General features: G+C 35.7%; 2 protein-coding genes across 2 annotated transcripts; both read left to right on the forward strand.

Moving 5' to 3' along the window:
• Positions 1-789: 789 nt before the first annotated feature.
• GCK72_015743 (uncharacterized protein) lies at positions 790-16,054 on the forward strand (the record flags this gene model as incomplete). The annotated part of the gene is made up of 9 exons (XM_003098963.2): positions 790-857; positions 911-974; positions 2,756-3,092; positions 3,405-3,879; positions 5,016-5,271; positions 7,107-7,494; positions 11,001-11,144; positions 12,456-12,667; positions 15,806-16,054. 9 exons carry the CDS (start codon positions 790-792, stop codon positions 16,052-16,054), a joined length of 2,193 nt encoding a protein of 730 aa, XP_003099011.2.
• A 1,264-nt stretch (positions 16,055-17,318) lies between these two features.
• GCK72_015744 (uncharacterized protein) lies at positions 17,319-17,766 on the forward strand (the record flags this gene model as incomplete). Its single annotated transcript, XM_003098965.2, has 2 exons — positions 17,319-17,410; positions 17,538-17,766. 2 exons carry the CDS (start codon positions 17,319-17,321, stop codon positions 17,764-17,766), a joined length of 321 nt encoding a protein of 106 aa, XP_003099013.2.
• Positions 17,767-18,770: the final 1,004 nt, after the last annotated feature.

Here is an 18,770-nt window from a genome sequence, read left to right on the forward strand (position 1 = left end):
AGGAATCAACAAAAAATTTAGTGAAAAACAAGAAATCCCAACTTTTTATTCTTACCACCACTCTCAGCTCGTTCCCAGCTTTCAGAAAAGTACCCACACGCCTATATTCCGACTGATTCGGGTCTCACCACGAATTCTACAGTAACCGAGAATTCCGGTTACTGTAGTTTTCGTGGTGAGACCCGATTCGCTTCAAACCTAGCCGTGATTATACTCATTTTGAAGGTCTCAATGAGCTGATTGCAGAAATCTCAAAATTTTCCCCCAAAAATTGGGGGAAAACTGTTTTCGTGGCGAGACTCAAACGATTTCTCAGTTTTTTTGGTCAAAGAGCCGAAAAAATCGAGAAAAACTGATTTTCAGTCGTAAAACCCATAAATTTCGCATTTTTTCGCATCTAAAATTCAGAAAAATCACCGAAATCCACCGAAAATCATCAAAATCATTAAAAATATTTAAAAAAATACCGTACCCCTCAAAACTTTCTTACAGTACCCTATAAGATGTTTTCAGCTAATTTTCAGTCGGTTTTCTTGATTTTTTTGTGGAAAATTGGTTTAAATTAATTATTTTCAAGTTTTTCATTATTTTTCGTCTGTTTTCAGAGAAATTTCAGTAATTTTCAGCGATTTTAAAGCAATTCTCAAAATTCCAATTTCAAATTCCCTCGCTTTTCCGTGGTGTCCAATGGAGCGCGTTTGCATTTTCAGTTGAAAAATAAATAAATTGTGCAATATTTCACCGATTTTTATCAGTTTTTCACCAAATTTTGTCATTTTTTCAGTGAAAATGACAGCTTTCGAAGAATTTGGAATTATTCCAGAACTTTCTGAAGCGATTAGCTCGTTGAATTGGACGTAAGTCTTGAAATTTTTTTTTGAAAAACGAAAAAAAGTTTTTTTTTTTGCAGATTACCAACTGCCGTCCAGTCTGAAGCGATTCCGGCGATTCTGGGAGGCGCTGACGCGTTGATTGTCAGTAAAAAATGAAGAAAATTTGTGAAAATTGATAAAAAATTCATTAAAAAATAATTTTTAGCGAAAAAAAACGAATTTTCTTCAGGAAAACTCAATTTTTAGAGTTTCTATAGCGAAAAATACGATTTTCAGCATGAAAAATGATCAAAATCGGTGGGAACTCATCGGAAATTCACTGAAAATCGACAAAAAAATTTTTTTACGAAAAATTTATTTTTCGAATTTTTTGAATTTTCTTTACTAAAACCCAATTTTTATAGTTTCTATAGCGAAAAACACGATTTTCGACATGAAAAATGATCAAAATCAGTGAAAATCTATCGAAAAATCAGTGAAAATTCATCCAAACCTGAAAATAAGCAAACTTGCCAAAACAGACGGTTCCGAACCGATTTTTTCTACTTTTTTTTTTGCTCAAAATTCACTTTTTCACTCGAAAACTGTGGAAATTATCTACAAATCCTGAAATAACTCCAAAACATAGCGATAATTAGTGAAAACTCATTTAAAAATCATTAAAAAATCATTTTTTGCGAAAAAAAAACTGAATTTCCTGAATTTTCTTCAATAAAACACGATTTACATTGTGATTTTCACGATTTAACTCGAAAATTGCATTTTTGAGCCTAAAAGCGCATTTTCTAGCTAAACACATCATTTTTAACACCAAAATAGGTGAATTTCACTCAAAAATTGCCGTTATATCCAATTTCAGCTCTGAAATTAACGATTTAGAGCTCTAAATCGCAATATTTTGGTCGAAAATTAGATTTTTGAGACAAATTCGCGATTTTTAACTTGAAAATCGGGGTTTTGAGCCTAAAAGCGCATTTTCTAGCACGAACCTCATTTTTGATATCAAAATAGAGGAATTTCACTCAAAAATTGCATTTTTTTTAAACAATTTCAGCGATTTTCACAGTGCAGATTTGAACTTTTCAGTTTGAAACTAATTTTTAGGCAAAAATTCAGGTTTCCAACTCAAAAAATCGATTTTCGGGCACTTTTCGACTAAAAATTGACATTTTCCCAGCTGAAATCCACAGTTTTAACCTAAAAACTGGGGTTTTCAGCTATTAATCGCATTTTTGTCCAAAAAAACCATATGTTTAGCCCTAAAATCCCCAAAAGAGTTACTTTTTTAGGTGAAACATCGGTTTATGCTTCAAAATTGGCAATTTTCTACCGAAAATCCCTCATTTTTATCGCAAAAAGCGCATTTTCAGCTTGAAAACATGATTTTTGACTGTTTTTCTGTGTTAAATTGTATATTTTTCACCTGAAAACCCGATTTTCCACCTCAAGATGGAATTTTTCACCTAAAAACCCGATTTTCAGCTCTAAGAATTCAATTTTCCGCTCAAAAATCCGATTTTCCACCTTAAAATGGAATTTTTCACCTAAAAACCTGATTTTAAGCTTTAAAATGGTATTTTCCGCCCAAAAATCCTCATTTTCATCGCAAAAACCACATTTTAATTTCAAAACATGATTTTCAACGGTTTTTCTTTCTAAATATTGGATTTTTCACCCAAAAATGCAATTTTTAAGATAAAAATGCTGTTTTTTCGATGATTTTAAGTAGAAAATTGTGATTTTTATACCGAAAACCAGCTGAAATCCCGGTTATGGTTCAAAAATCCTTCATTTTCATCGCAAAAAACCTCATTTTCAGCTTAAAAACATGATTTTTGACTGATTTTCAGCTCTAAAACTCAAAATTTTCCCTGAAAAACCCGATTTTCAGCCCTAAAATCTCCCAAAAATCAAAATTCCAGGCAGCTGAAACGGGATCCGGAAAAACGGGTGCCTTCTGTCTCCCAATCGCCCAAATCGTATGGGAACGTCGTAAATCTCCAGAATCCTCCTCGACGACGTCATCTGATTCATCTGAATCCCAACACGTTCATCTTCTGAATCGTGAAGATCGTGACGCGAGTCTACAAATCGATAAATCCGGGCTGAATTGTGACGCCCGTGTCGGCAAAGAATGGCACGGCGCCCGTGGAAAAGCTGGAATTCATGGGGGCGGAGCCTATTATTATGAGGTTACAATCACACGAGATGGACTGTGCAGAGTGGGATGGGCGACGATGGCGGGAAGTCTGAAAATTGGTACGGAAAATGAGCTGAAAATTGGGGAAAATTGACTGAAAATGAGCTAAAATTGCGAAAAATCGCTTCTGAATCGTCTGAAATTGGCTGAAATCAGTTAAATTTGGTGTAAAAATCACCGAAAACTAGAAAAATTCGTATTTCCAAGTGAAAACTCCTCTTTTCCTGCATTTTGAGTGAAAAATGCCGTTTTCCACATGTTTTTGTTCATTTTTACTGAAAAAATGACAGATTTCTGAGGTTTTTGACATTTTCCCCGATCTGAAAAAGTCGAAAATAGCTGAAAATCCATCAAATTTTTCCAATTTTTAGGCACAGATTTCGAGAGTTTCGGTTACGGTGGAACCGGCAAGAAATCGTACGGAAAAAAGTTCGACGACTACGGTAAATCGTTCACAACGAACGACGTGTTGGGCTGTTTTCTCGATTTGGACAATCTGAAAATCTGGTGGTCAAAAAATGGGGAACAATTTCCGATGGCTTATTCAATCGATCGAAAATTCAAATCCCCGGCGACTTGTCTTTTTCCGGCGGTTTTATGCCAAAATTCGGGTCTCGCAGTGAACTTTGGCTCCGCCCCTTTTAAGTATCCGCCCACCGACGGGCGTACTGTAGGTGTGGCCGCCGCGCCGGCGGGAAATTTGAAATGGTGGAGTGCCGAGGAGAAGCAAAGTGTCGATTCGACGACTCCGCTGTGTATTATTCTGGAACCGACGAGAGAATTGGTTCAGCAGACTTTTCAGAATATTCAAACGTTCGCCGGCGTGTTGAATGAACCCAAAATTAGGTAAAATCGCTGAAAATCCAAGTTTCCCGAGTGAAAACTCCTCTTTTCCAGCATTTTTGAGTGAAAAATGCTGTTTTCCACATGTTTTTTGGTCATTTTTACTGAAAAATGACGGATTTTTGAGGTTTTTGACATTTTCCCGATCTGAAAATGTCGAAAATAGTTGAGTAGTGCTAAATAAACCCAAATTAGGTAAAATTGCTGAAAATCCATCTGGAATTAGCAAAAAACGGTCCTATCCAAGTTTTTATAGTTTTTGATCGAATAATCTGAAAGTTTCGGGGTTTTTCGACTAAAAAACACTGAAAACAACCTTTTTCTGCATTTTTGGGTTAAAAATGCTGTAAATATCAAGTTTTACGTTCATTTTTCTGAAAAGTGACAAATACCCCAGGGAGGTCTCAGTTTCGACTGAAGTTTACCTATATTTGAATTTTCCACTGAAAATTCCTCTTTTCCCGCGTTTTTGAGTGAAAAATGCTGTTTTGCACTTGTTTTTTGGCCATTTTTACTGAAAACTGACAAATTTTCGAGCTGAAATAACTGAAAATGTCGAAAACAGACTATCTGGCGCACCTTTGACGCGTTTTTTAAATTTTTTGTCATATTCAGATTCAACTCGTCGTGAGCTTTCAGAAAAGTATAATCATGACTAGGTTTGAAACGATTTGGGTCTCGACACGAAAACTACAGTAACCCAGCACCTGAATTACGGTAGTTTTCGTGTCGAGACCCAAGTCGCTAGAAACCTAGTCATGATTATAGTTTTCTGAAAGCTCACGACGAGTTGAATCTGAATTTCACAAAAATTTAAAAACGCGTCGAAGGTGCGCCAGATGCGTCGATTTCCTACATTTTCAGATCGGGAAAATATCAAAAATCAGTCATTTTTCAGTAAAAATGACTAAAAAACATGTGGAATACCGCATTTTTCACTTAAAAATGCTGGAAAAGAGGAGTTTTCCGTTGGAAGCTTGTACTACTGTAGTTTTCGTGGCGGCGAGACCCAGATCGCTCGAGATTACCGTAATCCCCCTTCAAAATCGTCGAGAATCGCTCAAATCTGACGATTTTTGGGTAAAAATCGTCAAATTTTCAGCGTTTTCCCTATTAAAAGGCTGAAAACGCGTTTCCAGATGCGTCACCCTGGCAGCCGGTGAGAATATGAATCAAATCCTTCGAACCCTCGAAACGGGATGTGATATCATCGTCGGAACGCCGTCTCGAATCGTCGATTTGATTCAAACTGGGAAATTGGCGACGAAATCGCTTCAATTCATTGTAATTGATGAGGTTGATCAGTTTTTGGCTGATAAGAATGGAGGCGCCCGTCAGATTGATACGTTATTCAGAGCTCTGCCTCTGGTGGCACAGGATGGCACCAGGAGACAGGTGGGATTGACTGAAAATCGGAAATTAATTTGGTTTTTGGTCGAAAAATCGGGGTTTTTCGACTGAAAACAACCTTTTTCCTGCATTTTTGGGTTAAAAATGCTGTAAATTGGCTGAAAATTGAGAATTAATATAGTTTTTGGTCGAAAAATTTGAACATTTTCCGATTTCTCGACTAAAAATAGTAAAAACGACATTTTTCCTGCATTTTTGGGCTAAAAATGCTGTAAATATAACGTTTTTCGTTCATTTTTCTCATAAAATGACCTGGAAATCGATAATTTATATAGTTTTTGGTCGAAAAATCTTATTCGGTTTTTCGACTATAAACTACAACCTTTTTTCTGCATTTTTGGTGTTTATTGACTGAAAAATAGTTGGAAATCCGAACGAATTTGACAATTTTTGTGTCAAAAATCAATTTTGAGCAATTTCAGTTCGTTTAGAGTGCTTTGTGCTCATTTTTATTGAAAATTACAGAAAAATTGACTGAAGAATTAGTGAATTTTTTCGATTTTCACCCGAAAATCCGTCTTTTAAGTAATCGCGATATTTACAGCATCGTATGCAGAAAAAAGGGTTGTTTTTAGTTGCGTTTTTAGTGTTTTTAGTTCAAAAAGGCCTCAAAATTGTCAAAATCCCCTAAAAATCGTTTTTTTTTCCATTCAAAAAACGTGAAAAATGACCCAAAAACCGCATTTTTGACTCCGCGGCCGAATTTCCCGTCTGGTGGCCTAGAATTCCGTCTTGTTGGTTATCTAGGCCACCGAGTCGAAATGGATGATTTTGAGCCCAAAATTACTTTTTCCGCATGTTTTTTGGTCATTTTCACTGAAAAATGACAGATGTTTGAGGTTTTTTGACATTTTCCCGACCTGAAAATTGATTTTGACAATAGACGGATCTGGCGCACCTTTGACGCGTTTTCTAAATTTTTTTGTATTTAATACTCAAAAATCACCAAAAAAGCAATTTTTCATCCCGAAAATGCTCCAAAACACTGGTGGCCGAACTTTTTCGTTTTTGTGTTTCTAGGCCACGTATAGTTCTTCCACCCGTCTGTTTCAAGATTATCGTTTTTTTGGTTAAATTTGTTTAAAATTGGCTAAAAATCGCTGAAAATTCGTCCAAAATAATGATGAAATCGTCTAAAATTCTCATAAAACTGGTTCTTGACTGAAAAATAGTTGGAAATCTGAACGAATTTGACAATTTTTGTGTCAAAAATCAATTTTCAGCGATTTCAGATCGTTTAGAGCACTTTTGTGCTCATTTTTACTGAAAAAAAATTGAAAAATTAGTGAATTTTCCAGATTTTCACCTAAAAATGTCTCTTATCGTGATATTTACAGCATCGTAAGCCTAAAAATGCAGAAAAAAGGTAGTTTTTAGTAGTGTTTTTAGTGTTTAAGTTGAAAAACCCAAAAATTTTTAGATTTTTCGACTAAAAACCAATTACCCGAGTGTTTGCAAACCGATAATCCGGTTAATTTTATTCGAAAACGCCTCAAAATCGTCAAAATCCGCTAAAAATCGTCTTTTTCCATTCAAAAAACGTGAAAAATGACCCAAAAACCGCATTTTTGACTCCGCGGCCGAATTTCCCGTCTGGTGGCCTAGAATTCCGTCTTGTTGGTTATCTAGGCCACCGAGTCGAAATGGATGATTTTGAGCCGATTTTTATGGTTTTAACCGCATTTTCAAGCGAAAAAGAACAATAATATGCGGTTTTTTAGTGTTTTTAGTTGAAAAACCCAAAAAATGTTAGATTTTTCGACTAAAAACCAATTTAATAAGAAAAATTAACGAAAAATGAGTGAAAATGCCTCTTTTAGGTAATCGCGTGCTCCGCCACTCTGCACAATTACGAAGTCGCTCGATTCGCGGATCGTCACATGACATTCCCCCAATGGATTGATCTGAAAGGGACGGATTGTGTGTCTTCAGACGTTCATCACGTCGTCTGTCACGTCGACGCATCTGAAGACAAACAATGGATTCGGGCGAAATACGCGCCGATTCATTTAGAAGATGATCACGTCCATGATGGAGATCAAATACGGGCGGGAACAAATGACAGGGATACGATATCGCTGGGAACAAAGATCTTGAAAGGGATCTATGTTGTGAAGGCGATTCAGGCACTTCACATGGATAAGGCTATCATTTTCTGTCGAACGAAACAGCAATGTGATCATATGGAACATTTCCTGAGACAGAATAGTATGTATTACATTTTTTGATAAGAAAAACTGAAAATTTCCGACGATTTTGAGCCAAAAACGTGGAAGTTTGAAGACTGGGGCGATTTTGACGCGTTTTCGACACATTTCAACACATTTAGCGTGTTGAATGAACTCAAAATCAGGAATTTTTAGGAACAACTGACTGAAAATCGATCTTAAATAAGCTGAAATCCAAGTTTCCCGAGAGAAAACTCCTCATTTCCAGCATTTTTGAGTGAAAAATGCTGTTTTCCACATGTTTTTTGATCATTTTTAATTGAAAAATGACCGATTTTTGAGGTTTTTGACATTTTCCCGATCTGAAAATGTCGAAATAAAATGCATCTGGCGTACCTTTGACGCGTTTTCTAACTGTACAACTTTTGTTCGATAATCAGCAGAATTTTAATCTATTTATTTTTTATTTATTTAAAATACGTACGTGAGAGTACGTGGCAAGGTCAATAGGGGGGGGGGGGGGGGGGGGGGGAACTTGAAATGAAATAGAGGGAGAATAGTGAACACGTGGAAGGTAAATGAATTGTTAATGTTATTGGATGGGCGACTACTTATTCATGTCAGTTGTACCGCAATACTGGAGAAAGCTTAATGTTTTATGGAGCCGTAGGACTAACTATTTTACTGAGGACGCGGTGAGTGAAAAAATGCTCACGAATTTTAGATCTTGGAGTTTTCCAATGATAGAGGTGGCCTCGTCTGGTATTGTGAGATGAAAGTTGAAAATAATTGGTATAGTCAATATCTATTTTTCCTATTAATAATTTACCGAAGAAGAATTTATCAAATCCGGCTCGTCGGGAAGATAAAGACTGAAGTTGATAATTCACTAAACGTTGGTTTGCCTGGACGTACTTTGGGTCAGTTCTCAGTATTCTTTTACCACAGGTTCTAAACATAATCCTACGCGTGAAATTACTTTGAACTAATTCTATGTTTTTAATTGTTTTACAACTACCTGGATTAGTTACAACTGTGCCGTATTCCAGTATTGGACGCACAAATATTTTGAAAAGCAGGGTTAGAAGTCGGATATTGTTACTATGGAACGATTTAAATACTGAAAAAGCGACAAAATTTGCTTTTCGTATTGCTGTACTCCAGTGATCTTTAAAGGTGAGCTTCTCATCAACCAGAAATCCTAAATCTCGTACACAGCATTTTCTATCTATCAAATTACTATCTAGGAAATAATTATAATGTTTTGGAGATTTTCCGATCGATAAGCAGTGAGTTTTAGCCACGTTCAGCTCAAGTTTTGCAGAATTCGACCAATTAGATATGGCATCAATAGCAATTTGTAGATCCGGTGTGTTTTTATGCTTTGGGAAGGATGAGAAAATTTTTAAATCATCAGCAAATTGCATAGCTGTTACAGATTTTGGTATTACAGTAGCTATGTCGTTCACGTATATACAAAACAGAACTGGGGAGAGGACCCCACCTTGAGGAACCCCACACGATATTGTTCTAACCTCCGAAAAAGAAGAGTTAATTTTTACTTTAAACGACCTCCCGGTTAAAAAAGAATGAAGCCAATTTAATAGACATGCATTAAGACCAATGCTGGTAAGTTTAACTAGAAGAAGATCAATGGGCACCGAATCAAAAGCTTTGGAATAGTCGAAATAGACTACATCGACTTGTTCGCCTTTTTCTAAACTAGATGTCCACTGATTCATGGACTCGAGAAGACATGTGGTCGTTGAACGTTGAGGCCTGAACCCATGTTGCCCGGGACTCCAGAAATTTATTGAACCTAGGTGATGAGAAATTCTACGTAAGATACACCTCTCATAGACTCTACAAATTATAGAGGTAAGACTAATTGGCCTAAAATGAACAGTTTTTGTAGGATTTTCCTGCTTTTTCAACGGAAACACTATAGACTCTTTCCATCTATCTGGGACCGTACCATTCATCATTGAAAAATTGCAGAGTTGGCTTATGGGGCTAGCAATAAATGCACTTATGATTTTTAAAATCTGGCTGGAATTCCGTCAGGAGTCAAAGTGTTATTGCCCTTGATTTTACTTAAAAGTTTAAAGATTTCATCATCTGTCACACATATAATGTCTTGAAAAGAACGGTGATACGCGGGAACAGAAAAATTACCATCGTACTTATTTTTATATTGAGCCTGGAAGTGGGCCGCCAGCGCTTTACACTTCTCTTCATCCGAAATATGTAAAGTGTCATGAGAGTCTTTAATGTCCGGAACAATGTTAGATGACCGTTTCAGAACCATTTTTGCAAAATTTGAGAACCTGCTAGGCCCTTTTTCTTTGAGCATAGAAATTTCCAAATTACTACGGTATTTATAGAGTTTTTTCCGGAATCTTTTTGATATTTTGACATAGGTGACGTAATCGGCTTTTGATCGGGATTTGACTGCCTGAGACCAGCTATATTCCACTAATTTTTGGAAAGATTCTAAATACTCTGGAAGGTTACCCATTCCCAGGCGCGAACTTGCCCAAGGTACTGACTGAGCAAAGACGTACTTCAAATACGTAATAAAATTATTGTATTTATCGTTTACATCCGAAACACCAAAAATTAGAGTCCAATCTACATTACTGAGCATTTGTGATAGAGTACCGTAACAGATGTTCTTATAATCCGGATAGCTGATGGATGGAGAAGGGGGTTTATAGAGAAGGTCATACTTGAATTCTATCTTTGAGTGGTCGCTGCGACCAATAGGAGCTGAGACGGTTACGTTTTGAATTGGGAAGTTTGAGAATACGAGATCAAGAATATTAGCCCCCCTGGTGGGGTTCCTTACATACTGGATCAGATGATTATCATGACAGAAACTAATAATTTGTGTGGCTAGTTGGGCATTACTGTGGGGTGGGTCGGAGAGCCAGTCTATTTCTCTACAATTGAAGTCACCCATTAATAATAAATTTTTACCGGGATCAAGGTAGGTAGAAATCTGCTTCAAAAGTTTTTTGTATTACTAGGACTACAAGAAGGCGTTCGATAAACGTTTACTAGGATTAAGGGGTCTACCCCAACAGTCAAAAATCTAAGAGTCCAGAATTGAGAAGATGTCGTGCCTTGGTCGCGTTTTTGTCATTTACGCACTGAAAATGACGAAAACGCGACCAAGGCACGACAGCTTCTCAAATTCAAGGAATTCATCTTCACATTTGCCAATTTTTGAACAAAAGATGTAAAAACGCGTCCAAAGCGCGCCAGCCTTGAAAATTCCAGGTTTTTGGCTCAAAATTGACAAGAATCACTCATGCAGTGAATGATTTTTGCCGACTTTGACCCCAGAAACCTGGAATTTTCAAGACTGGCGTGCCGTGGACGCGTTTTTAATTAAGTTGAAAAAATCAGAATTTGAGGGCTGAAGCTGTGTCTTTGACGCGTTTTTGACCCGATTTTTTGAAAAAGGTCACAACGATTGTCAAAAATTGAACCATTTCCAATTATTTTTAAGTCTGGCGCACCTCTGACGCGTTTTTTTTGCAGATTTCACGGCGGCGTGTCTTCATGGTGATCGTAGTGCCGAAGAGCGTCAAAGTTCACTCGAAGGATTCAAAAAAGGAGAAATGAGATTCTTGGTGTGTACAGATGTGGTCGCACGTGGATTAGACGTACAAGGAGTGCCTTTTGGTATGGGAAATGATGAAAATTGGGGGATTTTTTGGCTGAAAATCGTTAATTTTGAGCGATTTTAAGCCTAAAAATTGACAATTTCGAGTGATTTTGACGATTTTCAGCCAAAAAAACGTGAATTTTAAGCGATTTTAAGCTAGAAATTTGGCGATTTTCAGTGACTTTAAGCCAGAAAATCGTAATTTTCGAGTGATTTGAAGCCAAAAATTAGTGATTTTGGTGATTTTTAACGATTTTAAGTGAAAAATCGACAATTTTTATCGATTTTGACCGTTTTCAGCCAAAAAATCGTCGGATTTGAGCGATTTGAAAAGATTTTAGCCAAAAAATTGTTAATCCAAAGTGAACGTCAATTTTGAGTAATTTTAAACTAATTTGGACGATTTTGAGCGATTTTTGACGATTTAAGCTGAATTTCGGCAATTTTAAGCTAGAAAATCGTCAATTTTGAGTGTTTTTCTGACCAAAAATTGTCAATTTGAGCGATATTAATCCAAACAATTGTCAATATCAAGTGATTTTGACAATTTTCAGTCAAAAAGCGTCAATTTTTGACTATTTTCCGCCAGGAAATCGTCAATTTTGAGCGATTTTTAATCTGAAAATAGCCAAAATCCCCCTTAAAGCTGTAAATTTGGCGATTTTCAATCAAAAAATCGTAAATTTTAAGCGATATCCACTTCAAATACAATTTTTAAGCTAGAATAACGTAATTTCGATTGATTTAGGCAATTTTAAGCCAAAAATCGTCAATTTTGAGCGATTTTAAGCTTGAAATTCGGCGATTTTCAGTCAAAAAATGGTCAAATTCGAGTGATTTCAAGCGATTTTAACCCAAAAATCGTTAATTTTGAGCGATTTCCACTGTTTTTTGGCTGAAAATTGTCAATTTTAAGCGATTTTTGACGATTTTTAGATTAAAGACTATTTTGAGTGACTTTGATGATTTTCAGTCAAAAACATGCCAACTTTGAGTGATTTTAGACGATTTTAAACCAAAGAAAGTCAATTTTGAGCGATTTTCAGTCAAAAATTGTCTATTTTGAGTAATTTTGAGCCATTTTAAACTATTTTGGACGATTTTGAGCGATTTTGACGATTTTTTGGCTGAAAATTGTCAATTTTGGCTGTTTTTGAGCTATTTTAAGCTAGAAATTTGACGATTGTTTGCGATTTTTGAGGATTTTAAGCCAAAAATTGTCAATTTTAAGCGGATTTGAGCGATTTTAAGCTGGAAATTCGACGATTTTAAACCAAAAATCCATATTTTTAAGCGAATTTGAGCGATTTCAAGCCCAAAAATTACAGTAATCAATGTGACACTTCCCGACGATAAATCAATGTACGTCCACCGTATCGGACGTGTCGGACGTGCCGAACGAATGGGATTATCGATTAGTTTGGTGTCGACAAACGAAGAGAAAGTATGGTATCATAAATGTCGGACGAGAGGTGTCGGTTGTCAGAATACGAAAGATATCGGAAAAGGCGGATGCACCATTTGGTTTGATGAGAAAAAGGTAAATTGGGGGAAATCAATAGGAAAAAGTGAAAATTGGCTGAAATTAGTCAAAAAAATCAGTTAAAACAGCCTAAAATATGGAAAAATTGGCCCAAAAATTATAGAATTTGGCTCAAATTCATAAAATCTTGGGTGGAGATAATGAAAATTGGGTGAAAATAGGCTAAAAATTATGAAATTTCGGCTCCGCGACAATTCGCAACTGCGACATTCCGCAACTACGACATTTCGCAACTCACGTATGTTTCGCAACTGCGACATTTCGCAACTAGTCATTTCGCAACTACGACGTTTCGCAACCATAGAACTAGCTATAGTTTGACCTAGTTTTGTCTAAAAATGGGTCAGATAACTTTTTCTTCTATTTAATGTTTTCAAATATGCTCCCAGATCCTTCGGTTTCAATATTTTCAACTGACCTAAATATGCAAATGCGGTGTGGTTGCGAAACGCCGTGGTTGCGAAACGTCGCAGTTGCGAAGTGTCGCAGTTGCGAAACCTACGTGAGTTGCGGAATGTCGTAGTTGCGAATTGTCGCGGAGCCGAAATTTCAATGCAATTTCAGCCAATTTTATCAAAAATTTCATAATTTTTAGCCTATTTTCAGCCAAATTGTCATTATCTCCACCCAAATTTTATGAATTCTATCATTTTTAGGCAATTTTTCCATTTTTAGTCCGTTTAAAAAACAACGTAAAAAGATGAGCATGAAACCTCAAACTTGAGTGATTAAACTTTTATTAACTGAAATATGTTTTTAAAAAATGATAAAAAATACATATAACACCAAATTAGAGTTTTAGAACTCACACGTATTTAATTACAAATATACAAAAACTGAAAATTATAAACAAGAAGAATGACCATAAGGGGGCAAATTGATATTTTATTATTCCGCTTCTTGATCAGTTTGACTGTTTGACACATCTGCAATAAACATTTCGATTTTTTGATTTTCGTCGAGAATGACAAGTCGTAACTCTTCCAATTACAGCTCGTTCCATATGAAACCATAATTTTTTGAAACAAATTATGTGAAAATCCGACAAAGTTATGGATTTTCGAAACTTTTCGAAAATTTCAAAATTTGGATGCCGTGATAACTTCGCCCGTTTTCACCCAATCTCAGAAATTTTACCATTTTCAGAATCAGCGTGTTGAGAGCTTTCAGAAAAGTACCCACAAGCCTATATTCCGACGAAATCAGGTCCAACCACGAAAACTACAGTACCCCGCAAAACGGATTACTGTAGTTTTCGCGTCGAGACCCAACTTGCTTCAAACCTAGTCATGATTATACGCATTTGAAGCGTCTTGAGCAGCCGAATTTGAATATAACAATAAAAATTGGAAAACGAAAAGGTCCTGACTTGAAAACACCCAAAAAACTGAAAATGATAGATATTTTCTTTCAATTTCGCATTTTTTGAATTTCATTGTTATTTTCATTTTCAGCGAGTCAAGAGCTTTCAGAAAAGTACCCACAAGTCTATGTTTAGAGCGATTTGAGTTTCATGCGCCTTTAAACTGGGTTACTGTAGTTTTCGTGGTGGGACCCAAAGTTGTCAAAACCGCGGCTTGTGGGTACTTTTCTGAAAGCTCTCGGCACGCTGATTCTGAAAATCTAAAAAAAAATTTGAATTCCGAAAAAATTGGAGGAAGTTACGGTAATTATAAGTTTTTTTTCCAAATTCTGTAACTTTGTTGGTTTTTTATATTTTTGAGTGATTCAAAGTGGAAAATGTGTAGAAAGTTTTGAACTATTCGGGAAAGATAATTAAAATTGTTTAATACTTCAAAAAATTACAGTAACCAGATATTTCAGTTCTGACAGTTTCAAACTCACATTTTTCCATCAAAAACCACCATATCCATTCCAAATAATAATTCCATAAAAATCAAGAGGGACCGAGCCATACAGAAAGCAGTCTAATAGAATAATAAGAATTCAATAAAAATAGTAAAACGAGGGGGGGCCATTATTCCGTTAAACAGCCGAGAAGAGAGAGAGAATGTAATGAATTCGTCTTCTCCTAAAGAATTCTGATAGAGAAGAAATAGGGGGCGTGGCTTAGGAGAGAGAAGAGAGATACATAGAAATAGATCAAGTGACCAAGGTTAGCAACATTGTAATCTCGTGATTCACTAGAGAATATCAAACGAAGAGACGCAGACACGCATTCTAAGACAAAAAAACCAGAGATTTTGCGAAAATTCACTAAAATCCAAACATTTTTCGGTCTCCCACCACGAAAATGATGGGTTACTGTAGTTTTGTCGATGGGAACCAAGATTTTTGAAGTTTTCAGGAGCTTATTCACACATTTTCCACTTTAAATCGATCAAAAATAAAGAAAACCAATAAAGTTTGAGATTTTCGAAAATTTACGATTTATTTTTTCAACAAAAATACTAAAACTATCACAACTCACTCAGATTTTGTTCCAGCCTTCTGAAATTATGATTTTTGGATTCAGCGAGCCTAGACGGTTCGAATGAGTATAATCATGATAGGATTTGACGTTTTTTGGTGTCCATGCGCCTTTAAATCTGGAGGTACTGTAGTTTTCGTGGTGGGACCCAATTTGATCAGAATATAGGCTTGTGGGTACTTTTCTGAAAGCTGAAAATGAGCTGAATTCATTCACGCCGGTAAAAATATATAAAAAAAATTCCTATTTTCGACGTATTTTCTGGCCAAAAGTTCACAATTTTCAATTTTTGATCCAAAATTCTGTGATTTTTGACGAAAAACTAGATCTCCGTCATTTTTCGGTAAAAAATGATAAATTTCAACAGTTTTTCGCTCATTTTTCCAAAACATAAGATGTTTTGAAGGTTTTTGGCATTTTTCCTTTCTGAAAATGCTCTTATATCATCTGAAAACTGAAAATTCCGCATCACCTTGTTCTCAGCTTTCAGAAAAGTACCCACAAGACTATATTCTGATTAAATTGGGTCCCACCACGAAAACTACAGTAACCCGGGCGCTTTTCGTGTCGAGACCCAAAGTGAATAGAATATAGGCTTGTAGGTACTTTTCTGAAAGCTGAAAGCGTGCTGAATTCATATATGCCGATAAAAATATGAAAATCTCGATGAAAATCCCGAAAATTCACAATTTTCACATTTCCAGATGCTCGGTGAAATCGAAGAGCACCTCGGCTCCACAATCTCCACAGTCGACTCGGATTTTGCCGTTCCAATCGATGAATTCGACGGAAAAGTGATCTACGGAGAGAAAAGGTCCGGTGGAGCGAACTTTGCCACTCACGTACTCTCACTCGCCTCATCGGCGTCGCAGCTGGCGGATTTGGAGACGAAAATGCAATTGGAATATTTGAGAAATAATCGACACGTTTTTATGGCTTTTAATGCATTGTAGATGGCTGAAAATTCCAATTTTATCGGTTTTTGTACGGTTTTATTGATGGTTTTATTGATTTTTAGCTGAAAAATTGGCTGAAAATGACTGAAAATCTATTTTGAACCGATTTACACTATGTTTTTATGATTTTTGGTTGAAAATTGCTTTAAAATTCCATTTTTCTCGGTTTTTTGATGGTTTTATTGATTTTCAGCTGAAAAATTGATCTAAAATAGATTTCAAATCAATTTTGTTATAATTTTGGTTGAAAATTGCAAAAATAGTCTGAAAATCCGTTTTTCAACCAAATGTCTATAAATCGGCTGAAAATCCGGTTTTTGATGATTTTAATGATTTTTAGCTGACAAATTGATAGAAAATGACAGAAAATCGATTTTAAACCGGCTGAAAATTGCAAAAATTGTCTGAAAATCCATTTTTCCAGCCACAATTATATATTGTTCCTGTTTTGTATTATTTATTGTAAACTTTTACTGTTTCATTCTGATTTCGTCTTGCGCATTTTCAGATTTTCAGTTTTCGATCGAAAACTACCCTTTTCCAGCATTTTTGGGCTTAAAATGCAGTTTTCCTGTGAGTTTTTGATGGGAAACACTATTTTCCAATCAAAAACAACGTTTCCAGCATTTTTCGGTTAAAAAAAAAGCTTTTTAGTTCATTTTTCCAAAAAATGACATATTTCAAATGTTTTTGGCATGTTTCCTCTTTGAAAATGCTTTCATACTATCTGAAAACTACAAAATCCGTTTCACCTCGTTCTCAGCTTTCAGAAAAGTACCGACAAGCCTATATTCTGATTAAATTGAGTCCCACCACGAAAACTACAGTAACCCGTGCGGTTTTCGTGTCGAGACCCAAATGGCTCGAAACCTGGGCGTGTGGGTACTTTTCTGAAAGCTCTCGATGAGTGGAATGTGAGAATAGCATTAGAAATGAGTGAATCTGAAAAAAACTGAAAATTTTAGAATATTTTCAGACAAAAAATTTCAAAAATTTTTTTTTGAAATTGATTTTTAAGTTTTCAAATCATAATTTTAGTGTCACCTGCTCATTAATAACCACACGTGGTCACTCCTGACCTCATAAACGCCCAGGAGGGAAAACAAGAAAACAATAATTTGAGTCTTATCAGTAGTAATTTATCATTTCAAATTTTAAGCATCAAAAATTAAGATGTCAATACGAATAGATCACTATATATAGAGTATAGTTAAGACTATAACTAGAAAAATTTCTATAAATTCTGGAAAATTCTGAAATAATGTTGGTTCATATCACTAGTCAAGAGGAGTTCGACTCGATTATTAAACAAAAATCCGATGCTTCCTTTATTTTGTATTTTCGAGAGGAGAAGTGAGTTGTAGATCAAAAAATAGATTTAAAAATTAGTAAATGGAAAATTCTGTATCTTTTGATATAAAATTTGAAAAAAAATTCGAAAATTTTTTTTTCCAAAAATTGAAAAAAAATTTCTCTGCAGATCCAAAAATTGCGAGAAAAGCGATGTGCGAATGAGTCAACTATCTCAACAACACCAAAATATTGAGATTTTATCGATTGATATTAAAGAATGTGCGGAGATCTACAATCACTATAATTTGTCTGAAATTCCTGCATTCGTTTTGCTGAAAAATGGAAAAATTGTGGAGAAACTGGAAGGAGAGGATAATAAGAAGTTTGAGGAGTTGGTGGAGAAGGCGTGTGGATAGAAGTGATAATTACCAATTAAATATTTTATCGAAAATAAAAAATTTCGAAAATAATGTTTTCCAAAAAAGTCAAAAACGACCTTTTTTTAGCATTTTTGGGCTTAAAATGCTGTTTTTTTACGAAGTTTTTATTGGAAACGCTTTTCCAGCATTTTTCGTTTAAAAAAATGCTAAATTTCAATGGTTTTTCGCTCATTTTTGGAATTTTTTCCAAAAAATGACAAATTTCAACGGTTTTTTGGCATTTTTCCTTTCTGAAAATGCTCTTATTCTATCTGAAAACTGAAAATTCCGTTTTTCCTTGTTCTCAGCTTTCAGAAAAGTACCCACAAGCCTATATTCCGATAATATTGGGTCCCACCACGAAAACTACAGTAACCCGGGCGGTTTTCGTGTCGAGACCCGATTTGCTCGGAACCTGGGCTTGTGGGTACTTTTATGAAAGCTCTTGAGAAGGGGAATATGATGGTAGCATTGAAAATGAGTAAATCTGGAAATTCTGAAAATTTTAGAACAGACAAAAACATTTCGAATTTTTTTAAAGTGTGAGAAGACTGATGGTCTAGTCCGAATGAGTTTATTTAGAATAGAGTCAAGGCATAGAATTATGAGTCGGTCGAAGCTTGTCTTGTGGTGTAGCGAGGTGCTCCTTTTGTACTGCGGCTCCTGGAATAATAATCTTATAAATCGCGGGGGATTGAGAGGAGTTGGGAGACAGTGACTATTAGATTGCCTTGGAAAAAAAAATCCAAAACAGCCAAAATTAACCTAAAAACTTAGAAAATTCCATTCCATGGCCTAGAAAACCAAACCTTGTTCCGCCAAATCTTGAAATTATTGTGATATTCGTTTTCAGCTTGTTGAGACAGTTCATAAAAGTACCCACAAGCCTATACAGAGTCTCGACACAATTAACGGCGGGTTACTGTAGTTTTCGTGGTGGCTACATGGGCGTGTCGGAAAGTTAAGAACGAGCTGAAAACGAATATAACAATTAAAAATGC

The sequence above is a fragment of the Caenorhabditis remanei genome, chromosome IV (genome assembly GCF_010183535.1).
Source record: "Caenorhabditis remanei strain PX506 chromosome IV, whole genome shotgun sequence".
Lineage (NCBI taxonomy): Eukaryota > Metazoa > Nematoda > Chromadorea > Rhabditida > Rhabditidae > Caenorhabditis > Caenorhabditis remanei.